This window comes from Benincasa hispida, chromosome 1, assembly GCF_009727055.1.
Source record: "Benincasa hispida cultivar B227 chromosome 1, ASM972705v1, whole genome shotgun sequence".
Taxonomy (NCBI): Eukaryota; Viridiplantae; Streptophyta; class Magnoliopsida; order Cucurbitales; family Cucurbitaceae; genus Benincasa; species Benincasa hispida.
Window position 1 is genome coordinate 68,354,223 of NC_052349.1, and position 11,447 is coordinate 68,365,669.

General features: G+C 33.2%; 2 protein-coding genes across 2 annotated transcripts; one reads left to right on the plus strand and one right to left on the minus strand.

The window, feature by feature from the left end:
* Positions 1 to 1,888: 1,888 nt before the first annotated feature.
* On the plus strand, positions 1,889 to 6,504 carry LOC120087271 (probable aldo-keto reductase 2). Its single transcript, XM_039044221.1, has 4 exons — positions 1,889 to 2,479; positions 4,944 to 5,116; positions 5,197 to 5,299; positions 5,892 to 6,504. The coding sequence occupies exons 1-4, from the start codon at positions 2,063 to 2,065 to the stop codon at positions 6,225 to 6,227; spliced, it is 1,029 nt and encodes a 342-aa protein (XP_038900149.1). The 5' UTR covers positions 1,889 to 2,062; the 3' UTR covers positions 6,228 to 6,504.
* A 2,895-nt stretch (positions 6,505 to 9,399) lies between these two features.
* On the minus strand, positions 9,400 to 11,137 carry LOC120078788 (probable xyloglucan galactosyltransferase GT14). The gene has a single exon (XM_039033103.1). It carries the CDS (start codon positions 11,095 to 11,097, stop codon positions 9,400 to 9,402), a length of 1,698 nt encoding a protein of 565 aa, XP_038889031.1. The 5' UTR covers positions 11,098 to 11,137.
* Between the last annotated feature and the right edge of the window lie 310 nt (positions 11,138 to 11,447).

Here is an 11,447-nt window from a genome sequence, read left to right on the forward strand (position 1 = left end):
ATTCCCTTCTTTCTTTGTATGTTTGCTCTCACATCCCCTATGATCTCTCACATCCAACCTATGTCTCTCTCTAAGAAAAAGATCAAGATTTTTCAAGATCGTTCTAGGCCACTGACCTGACCCAATCTTAACCTAGTCGGGTCGAGTCTTTTCGTACACAACTAGCCTCATGTCGAGTCGGGTACGTTTTAAACCCATTTAACCTTTTTTTTTTTCATGAACCCTAGTACCGTATATAGTCAAGTGCTTTTTTAGTATTAGTGTTATACTTTAATAATACCCATTTATTATTAAAAGGAGATGAAAAACAACTTCATTTGATAGTCATTTGATTTTTTATTTAATTTTTTAAAATTAAATTTGTAAGTACAACTTTTACTTGTGAGTTATTTGTTTTATTATTACTTTTTAGGGATTTTTCCAAAATATATAATGTTGATGTCAAAATCCAAACAAAGGAAAATACACTCGACCTTCACGTGATAGCAACTGAGAATTTTAAAATTCAGAGAAACATTCTAGGCACTAGCGTGTACTTGCTACAACACCTTCGGCACCTAAGCTAGTAAGAGACTGATTGTAGTAAAGAGTTTTAAGGATGAAAATAAATTTACTTCTTTTGAAGTCATGATGATGTATTTATAGGAAATTCCTTACCTAGGTGTCAAATCAAGATCAAGTTTTCAAAGTCATATTAGGCTCATTCTCCAATTCAGTGGACTAGCTCATTCTCCAATTCGGTGGACTATCCCAATGTCTTATTAAACTAATGACGAGGCTCAGCCTCGACCTTTAGCATTTTTCCCAAACTCTCATCTTCTCCGGGCCTAAATGTTAGAAAGGGTGGCTCAGCCTCAAGTAGATCCATTTGAACTTTCGTCCAAACTCTGTTTATCTCATGTCTAATTGGGTTTTGGGGTGTGGTCTTCTGCTTGAGCTTTTTCATTTTCTTAACTTGATAGTCTATAGACTCGCTTAAAATCGATTATGCCCTCTAGTCCAAATCTACCTCCATAACACATACTAAGTTTTGAAAACTAGAAAAAGATAAAATTTGAAAACTTTTTTTTTTTTTTTTTTCTTCCTATGAATTATGATGTTTCCTCATGAAAGATGGAACCAAGCACCAATCAAAAGCCTAAAACTAAATAGTTATCAAATATAATCTAAAACCTACCCTTAAACTTAACGAAATGGGCCATTCTCTCCCCCAAATTTTTCATTTCATTGAATTAGATCTTAGACTTGATTAAGTTGTGTAATTTCAATTTCTGAGGTATTTTACATTCACTTATTAGGTTTTCTTACATTCATTTTTAGAATAATATCGTAAGTTAAAAAAAATATATAGCAAAACTAGATATTTTTTAAGAGTATTTTGAGAAAACGAGCTCTACCTTTACCTTTATAAGAAATAGGAGTGCAGTTCTTCGAGAGAAACAATATATTCTATTGTTAAAAAAATCAATGAAACATAAAAATAATAAAAATAATAAAAATAAGCAATAAAAGGTGAAAATATTAATTAAAAAATTATTTTAATGTATTAATAAATATTATACAGACGATTATTTTAATTTTCGTTTTGTTGGGATTGAAATTGATGAAAATATAGAAGCCTTAATTTCACTAAAATATCAATAAAAATATTAATAAAATATCTATATCAGGTGAATATTTTCAAAAATTTAAAAAATAAATTTAAATTAATAAATAAATACTTTATATTTTTTAAACAGAGAATAGGTCTATTATTTATATTATATTTACATATATAATAAAAAATATCTGTTCATTCTTCATTTCAAATAATTGAACTTTTTGGGATAAAAAAAAAAAAAAAAACTTATTTGTAGAATAATAGGTAGGTATTAGTTTATTATTACTTTTGTTGTTATTTTAAAGTCCCATCCCGACAAAAGGAAAAATGCAAAACGTGACTGTACTACCAAAGCCGCCACCAACACCGTAAGTCCGTCATTAAATTAACCCATTTCTGCTCTGCTCACTCCACTCCGGCGACTTCTTTTCCCTCCGGCGACCTCATCCACACACAACCAAAATGGCTTCTCAAGTTCCTAGAATCAAGCTCGGTTCACAAGGCCTCGAAGTGTCCGCACAGGGCCTCGGCTGCATGGGCATGTCCGCCTTCTACGGCCCTCCCAAGCCCGACTCCGACATGATCGCTTTAATCCACCACGCCGTCGACCGCGGCATCACTCTTCTCGACACCTCCGATATCTACGGTCCATTCACCAACGAAATCCTGGTCGGAAAGGCTCTCAAGGGCGGCTTCAGAGACAAGGTCGAACTGGCCACCAAATTCGGAATTAGTTTCGCCGACGGCAAGAGGGAGATCCGTGGAGACCCAGCCTATGTAAGAGCCGCTTGCGAGGCCAGTTTGAAGCGCCTCGATGTCGACTGCATCGATCTCTATTACCAACATCGAATTGACACTAAGGTTCCGATTGAAGTCACGGTTCGTTGCTTCTTCCTTCTACTCTCTTGCTGCTATGTTCTTTAAATTGATTTTGCTTGCTTTCTATTATGCACTGCGTTTTGGTATATTGGTTATTTGAGAATCAGGATCTAATGTGAGATGAAAAAGTATCTTGACTTCCATGTTTTGATTTGTAAACAAAACCCCACATTTGCCCTAAACTTCTGTCTCTGGTTGTAAGTAAGCATTGCGAGGTATCATTAATTCTTAAGGATGGTAGTTTCCTGTCTTTCTATATGTAGGTAAGCTTTTATACGTGGTTACTGTTTAGGTCCGCCTTTAGGCATATATCCTCTTCCCCTTTTATTTCTGATCAGCTTTCTAAAGGACTGAAGAATTTTCACCTTCATCTTCAGCTACATTTGTACTTTTAGTTGAAACACCTTTATTCCGTAGGCTGGGATTCTTGTATGGATGACCTAAATGTTAGATCGTTAATGTTGTTTGTCCCAATTTTCTAAAATAATGAAAGATGACCCTATGTCATTGTCAAAATGCACTAATAGTATATTAATTATCCATATTGCCCATCCCACACTCTTAATGAGGGTTCAAAGCAGTGAACACGAAGTGGAGAGGGAGCGCGAGTGAGAGAGAGGAGGAGCGCAAACACAAGGAAGGGAGAAAGAGCCCTACTGTGTGAGAACGCTGTTCTTCGAATGACCTTAATTTCACACTTACTATAATCGTAAGGGATAGTATGGATAATTAACACGCTCGACATAGTAGGTCATACTTCATTATTTTCATATTTTGAGCCAAATGGTATTACAGCCGCTAAATTAAGGCCATCCATGCATATATAAAAACCCGTAAGTATCTATGTAAAAAGTCAAATATTCTCATCTCCCCTAACCTATATGAAGTATTAGACTTTTCACTTGTAAACAAATTTCTCTCCTCAATAGTCAGTAGTACAGATATCTAGGAACTTTCCTGTTCAGATATTCTCACCTTCTCACTGCTCTATTCTTAAAGAGCCACTTTCTTCTTTAGCTTCTATCTCAGCCACCTTTTTTTTCTTCAGAAACTCATATATATGTATATATTATTTATTTATTTATTTATTTATAATATGGGTATTCATTAGAATTCTCAACTTCTCTGTTCTTTGTTTTCAGTTATTTCTTATATTTACCAAAATGATGGAGGCTCCTGAACTAGTTTACCTGCGTGGGCCACTGGATTGTCAACTCCATCCATTATTTTGTTTGCTTGAAATCTATCGATCAAAGAGAATATTGGATCTATCCTCAAGTTAGACCAAGTATATTTTCCATTAACCGGATAATATATGATTTTTTCCTCCCTCTATAATTATTTAGGGCCATAAATATATGAGAGCAAACACTCTGTCCCATCTCCAGAAGTAATATTAATTGATAATGAGTAAAATAAAACCACCAATCTTCCAAAAGCTTCCCTTCTTCTCAACCAATTTCAATATATAACTCCAAAGAGATTTTAGGATTTTCTTTCCAACATTGTCAATTTAATTTTTTCGAATCATTACAATAACCAGACATATCTTTTTGATGGCAAGACATGTCTTTGACTGTAGTTCTTATGCGATAATAGTAAACCTCTGTCTGCATGTAAAGTAAAGCTTTGTATGTTTGTAAAGGATTAAAGCGTACATAGCATGTCCAAATCAATTTTCATTTAGAAGGATGTTGTTAGGAACCTTCCTAACAAGAACAGTATTCAAGAATATTGAATAAACTCAAGGACAATTCAATTGTCGAAATATAGGAAAATGTATTGAAATGTGCTAAAAACTCAAACAAGATAACAAGATAAATCTTATCCTTTTGAGAGGGCTAGTCTCTCTCAAATTCCCAAAGAAAATTCCCACCAAATTCTTCATACCTCCTCTCAACCTACTCCCTCTATATAACCAAAAGCCCTAACCAACTCCCTAGCTAATGACTAATTTGCCCCTTCCAATACTTATCCTAATATTCTACTAATACTTATATTATTTCTATAACTAGGGGCCTATCAATACTCTGCCTTTTGAAGACACCTTGTCCTCAAGATGTGCTTACAAAATGCAATCACAAAATTGAGCAACTTTTTTTTTTTTTTTTTTTTTTTATAATAATTAGCATAGCCTTCTCTTCAACCTTGTTCAGCCTTGAAAATTAATTGGGCTTCTATTTCTTCGCTTGGACTAAGCCCAATAAACATCCCATGACTCCACTTTCTTCTTTCTTCATTTCTACTATGCTATTGGTGTGATTCTCTTTTAATGGGCTAGGCCTATTATCAATTTGCTGTCCAAAACAGCACAACAACCTTCTCTGTTAATTGTATTAATGAGCATCAATTTGTGTACACCTCATTACTCTTATTATTGAATGAGTTTCAATTTTTACTAGTTGTGGAAGTTTTCCAGTCTTTCAACTACTCATGACATTTTCCCTCTTTTGTCTCTGGAAAGATTGGAGAACTTAAAAAATTAGTTGAAGAAGGTAAACTGAAGTACATAGGTCTATCTGAAGCTTCAGCTTCCACAATCAGAAGAGCACATGCTGTCCATCCAATAACAGCTGTGCAGCTTGAATGGTCCTTGTGGTCAAGAGATGTAGAGGAAGAGATCATTCCTACTTGCAGGTGAGGATTTATTAGTACCAGTATCTAACCTTTTGCTGGATTGATTACTGACCTCAATATTATTCTTTCAATTGTCAAAGAGAACTTGGCATTGGAATTGTGGCATACAGCCCTCTTGGACGAGGCTTCTTCTCATCTGGGCCCAAGCTCCTCGATGGTCTCCAAGATAATGATTTCCGGAAGGTTTGCATCTAAATAGTAAATTGAGTTTTATTTTTAGGATCGTTTCGTTTATGCAATAAAAGTTTAGCTCATATAATTAAAGATAATCAAGCTGTTTTGTTATCGGCAACCCTGTCTGCTGGTGTTTCTCAACCGTTAAATGAGTACAGAATAGAGTTGCCAGTGAAAGAATCTTTGAGATATTCTTTACAAATACTACAGAGTTTGATTGAGAATTGTTCATTCATTCGATACTTTCTTTTCTATCTTAATGTAAAGTATGAGAAAAATATCTTCACATGAGTTTCTTATATTACAAAGAGAATTAGCATCACAATCTATTAAAGTTAAACTGCTACCTGATTATGTTTAAGCTATTCAGTTTCAAAATATTTATAATTTGCATAACTCTTTATTGTATCAAGTTTTGATCTTGTCACGTTGGTTCCCGATAGATAGTGATTTCTGAAATCTTTCTATTTTGTTGCTTGCTTTTTCATGTTACCGTCAATGCTGAAGCTTAACCATCTAGGAACATTCTTTTCTGGTTAACTTCCAAGTTCTTGAGTTAATGAGATTCTGTTTCAAAATGTCATTACTATTTTCTGTGTAGCACTTGCCACGGTTCCAAGGCGAAAATCTAGAGCACAATAGAACTGTGTTTGAGAAGGTTAGTGCAATAGCAGAAAGAAAAGGATGCACCTCATCGCAGCTTGCTTTGGCCTGGGTTCATCACCAAGGGAACGATGTATGTCCAATTCCCGGAACGACTAAGATTGAAAATCTCGATCAGAACATTGGAGCTTTATCAGTAAAACTCACACCTGAAGAACTGGCTGAACTCGAAGGCCTTGCTTCAGCTGATGCAGTCAAAGGCGATCGATATTCAAGCCCCATGGCGACATGGAAGAACTCTGAGACACCACCCCTCTCTTCATGGAAAGCCTAAGGTCATACCTCTGTCTAGAGCTGCATTACATGCTATGGACTTGTGATTGTGGTTTTAGAGTCTGCTGGCAGTTTGTGGATTGTATAATAAATCTATGGATCATTTTTTAATAATCAAAGAGAAAAGATCATACCAGCATCTTTTTGCTTTTATATAGCTGAAATTTGACCAAAATGTCATGATTTATCAACTCTAGCTGGGATGATGTCTTGTATGTATTGCACTCGAACATGAGAATGTTTATGCTAATGGAGTTCTTAGCTTTCGTTTGGTTTAATGGAAAGTTTGGTACATTCTTGGGAAACAATTCACAAATATATATATATATATATATCATCCAGTATTGATGTTAAAATACCATTTTGATCACTATACTTTCTTTTTCTTTTCTTTCTTTCTTTCTTTCTTTTTTTTTTTTTTTTAGTTTTAAACGTTCAAATTTAATTCTTATACTTTCAATAAATCCTAAAATTAGTCTTTTAATTTTAGTTTGAAGCTTTTCCCACATTTTTAAGTTCAACATATTGGGTAAAGATTTCAACATCTAACCTTTGATCAAGGTAATTAAGTGTATATGTTTTATCTAGTTGAGCTATGTTTAAGTTAGCTAATATAATAGTAGTGTTCATTCACGAAAATATATAATATGAATATGTTTTCAAAATTCAGAGTAAAGACTGATAGAGAGTAACATTTTTACACTATTAGTAGAAATTAATTTTAACATGGATTGTAAAAATATAGACTGCTCCACTTGAGGTCGCATTTGCAATCCTAAAAAGTAATTATTGGAAAATTTTAATTGCCTAATCTTAATTGTCTAACTTATTTGGTAAAATGAATTATTTATTAATTTATCATAATCACTTTTTAGTTTTTACTAACATGTAAAAGTTGATAGACACTAGTTTATAGGTTTAGTTTCCCTAAAAATTGCTAATTTTTTAACCATTTAAATAAATATATTATAATAATATCCTTTCATATTAATATATTTTGTCATATATTTTTCAAATTTTAATTGATTAATTTTTATAATAATTAATTTTTAAAACTTTTATCATATAATGACATTAAACAAAATTAGTTGAAATTTAAATCAAATGCAATTTTAAATTAATTATCTATACAAAAATAATTGAAATAATAAGCCTAATTTGGTTCACATAATTAAATTACACCAATTTAATATTAATTTATTAGAAATCATAACTATTTTTTTTCTAAATTTAAATTAAAATTTTTTAGACACTATTTTACTTCCCTTCACGATTAATTCATCTAAAAATATAGTTGTCAGCAATTATTTTTAAAGCTACAACAATCCAAATGGAGTCTAAATTTTGTAGATTTGAAAATAAATAGACTAAAATCGAACAAGTTTTAAAATAACATAGATAAAATAAAATATATTTAGAAAATTGTCAGAAATAATATACTTAAATTTTTACCTTACAAAACTAGCATGTTTTTTTAAAGCTCATAACAATAGTTTTTATAGGTTTATCTTGGGCAAGATCAACTATCGACATTTAATTAAAAAAAATCAAAATTTTCTAACTTATCGATTGGGCTTTCTCAGTACATCACACCAAATCATACACTGAGATTTGGGTAAAAAAGTCCAAATGGTATATAATCTTCCCAAATCTTTCCAAAATTAAAAAATCACACTACCAAATATTACACAATTTGAAGAGATTGAAAAGATAGTTGATAAATTATATAGATAATCAGGAAATCATTTAGAAATTCGTGTAAATATAAATTGGAGGTAAGATCTGTAAGATTTTATATAAGATTTGAGAAATATTGTAAGAGAAAATTCAAGAAGATGTAAGAGTTGATATTAGATTTTGAGAGATCACATATAATTTGAAAAGATTATGTATGAATCTCAATATTAATCTCGGGCAAAATAACATCGAGATTTTATACAATTTTTTGCTTTCTCGGTGAAATCTCATATATAATTAACCCCAAAATTCATATATTTAAGTTCTCTCATTGGAATTTTGGACAGGATTAATATCAAAATTTTGAAAATTCATATAATTGTGAAAACAACTAAAGATTTGAACAATTATGTAATAATTTGATTTTGGAGAAAATTTGAAAAGATATAAGATTTGGTATAAGATATGGGAAATTACATTAAAAAAAAAATTAGCAAATTTCGGTACGTAATCGGTGAGATGTACCAAGAAGACTCAAAACAATCGATAAATTAGAAAAAAAAATTGATTTTTTTTTAACTAAATCTCAGTGGACGATCTCGCCCGAGATAGATCGAGAAAATCTATTCTTATGAGTTTCCAAAAAGCATGCTAATTTTGTAAGGTAAAAACTTAAACATGTTATTTCTGACAATTTCTTAATATATTTTTAGTATAATAATGATAGGGATAGAAGATTAAACTCCCCAATTCAAAGGAAGTGTTACATGTCAATTACAAAAGAAACTTAGTTCACCTAGAAATTTCCAAATTATATGTTAATCAAACCAGTTTGTGCTAACAAAGGTCTTTCTAAACCTAATTAATTCACTATTTTATATCTCAGGATAAACAATCTTACGATAAGTATAGTTCAACCAAACCAATCAAATCAATCCAATTTAATTGAGATTTTATTTGTTTACTTTCGATTTTCACTTGCTCTTCTACAACCTAGAGGTTGGCTATAGATTAGTGTAGATTAATTTGGAAGTCCTTTGATCATACCATAGATAAATATGAAGGATGTGATGAATGTGCACACTATTATTATACAATATGAACTTTGTTTCTCCATTGATGCAATTTAGAAATATTTAACATGTAGCTAAAATGCATGAGATGGACAATATGCTAATATTGTGGTGAACTAAGAACATTCAATTGTCAAATCGAACATAGTTCAATTGACATATGAACGTATTAATAATCACGGGGCATGTAGTTTGAATCTCTATACATTTAACTGTACTAAGTAAAAACATTCAATTTAGGAAGTTATGGTCTAGTCCAAAGAAACCAAAGAAAGCTAGTAATTCCCTATTGCTTGGGTTTACAATTTGTGTAAAATACCAAGAATCCTCAGATGGCAAACACAAAAATAGAACAGAAAAGTTAAGCAAAGGCATAATAATATCAAAACACTAGGAACTGAGATCAAAATTAGCATGCTTGTTTTATGTAAATCCAAGCATTTCAAACTTTTTCATGTTCAAATCAGCAAAACCAACAGTAGGATCTTTACCCTCCTCAATCCCCTTCCTTACCCTCTCCACTCTCTCAAGAATCCCCTTAACTGCAATATCAAAAGCATCCTCAAAACTCTCTAATTTTGATCTGGGGTCTGCATAAATCACCCTAGGAATCATTCTAACCACCTGATTTCTCATCCCCAAAACTTGCTTACTAGAAATTCTCTCCAAAACCTCACTTACGTTCACCTCTTTCTGTTTAACCCTCTTTGAAGGAATAAAAACAGAGTATTTTTGGTGATCCTTTGGAAAGTGCCAAATGTACTGTGCATAAGCAGTCCCAGGGTGAAAGAAAACAGGGATACAACCAGCTAAAATAGCATCAAAAATTGATCTTCTTGTAAATGAATCCCCTGGTGGCTGCAAGCAGAAAACAGAATTCATAAAGGTGTTCATCACTGCTACAGGATCACCACATTTCTTCTCTCCAGGTATACAGGCCAAAAAGAAGCAGTTTTTTGAAGCTTTGCATTGATTTATGAGCTCCCCTCTAATGGAGGTTTCTTGTGTTGGCCTTGGTCCTCCTATAAAGGAGAAAAGGAAGGGTCTTTTCTGTCTTTTCATCTTCCTTTGCCATTCTATGATCTGGGAGTCACTTGAAGGGTGGAAATCAGTGGGATATGGGATTGCAAAGTCATTGTTCCAATAACCTGTTTCTATTGTTAGCATTGTCATGTTGTTGGCTTCTGGTAAAAGCATTAGCTTTGAGCCCCAATCTGAGTCATTCTCATTGTTCCTTCTGAAATCCCAAGTGATTCTTCCTCCAATCAAGAAATGGTCTCTACCCCACTTGGCTTTCCACTCTGATCTTTGTGAAAGCCATTTCCCCAATTCAAGTGGGCCTTTGTCCCTTATTGAGGCATTGAATCCCCAAAGATAAGGCCCAACATCAAGGCCTGCATAGAATGGCACAAAAATTGCTGTTGCTTTTGAAGAATCCTTTGTTAAGCACTTGTATTGCTTCATTCTGTGGTGGAAAATGACTTCCAAGGCAAATTGGTTGGTGTAAAACCAGCCTTTGTTTGTTAAAACTCGTTTGGGGTTCTGAAGTTTTGGGCCTAATCCTATGTTTTCCCACACAAATCTGCAAACTTCTGACCATTTCAAATGAGGTAATTTGCAGTTCTGAACTAAGTCTTCATTGAATTTCTTGGGAAGATTATGAATGTAAATGTACTTTCCTATGCATGATGAATCTTCTGTTTTGAATGGTACTGTTTTTGGCAGTTCAACATCATGAGATGGTTTGGTTTTTATGGATCTGCCTTTTCGACGAGCAGCTCTTTTTCTTGATCTTTTGGCTGGAGGAGAAATGTTGGAGGAACTGGTCTGAGTTTTGACAATGGCTTGTTTTTCTGGTTTTTGGTCAATGGAGGAGTTTGTACTCAGAGTTTTAATGGATTCTTTTTCTGGTTTTGTATCATTGGTGGGGTTTAGAGAAATGGGTGACGAAGAAATGGATGAGGAATTGGAGAAGCCATTGGTTAAAAGGGTGGCTTCATTTTTTCTCGTTTCATACAAGGCAGAGTAATCAAAGAAGAACAATATTGAGCACAAAATGAAGGAGGTTAGTGCAACAAAACGGATTGGATTAGTGCATTTTGGAACTACAATCTTCTGCATTTTTCATCTGTTTTCAATGGACTTAACCTAAAACATTAGCACAAAGAGTTGAGAGAACATGCAGAATAATACGTACGTAGGAGCATGAGACAACTCTCTCTAACAAAATTCAAATCAACAACTTCGAGAGAAAGATGCCCGCCTCGCCTGCCTCGCAAAGAAGTTCAATAAAATAGCTCCATAACTTCAAGAGAAATGATGTAACATATGGTGGTGACGAAACTCGAGCAATCTTCACAGATTTTCACAAAGTCGTAATACCATGTATGAAGACTAACACCTTATAAAGTATTGAAAGGTCAAAGCGGAGAACAATGATGGCCGTAATGATAACGGTGTTATGATAGTGA

Excerpts from the sequence above, each read along its gene's own strand:
- LOC120078788 (XM_039033103.1), bottom strand. The coding sequence starts at position 11,097 with ATGCAGAAGATTGTAGTTCCAAAATGCACTAATCCAATCCGTTTTGTT.
- LOC120087271 (XM_039044221.1), top strand. The coding sequence starts at position 2,063 with ATGGCTTCTCAAGTTCCTAGAATCAAGCTCGGTTCACAAGGCCTCGAA. Across the intron at positions 2,480-4,943 it reads AGGTTCCGATTGAAGTCACG|ATTGGAGAACTTAAAAAATT; the intron begins GTTCGTTGCTTC and ends GTCTCTGGAAAG. Across the intron at positions 5,300-5,891 it reads AAGATAATGATTTCCGGAAG|CACTTGCCACGGTTCCAAGG; the intron begins GTTTGCATCTAA and ends TTTTCTGTGTAG.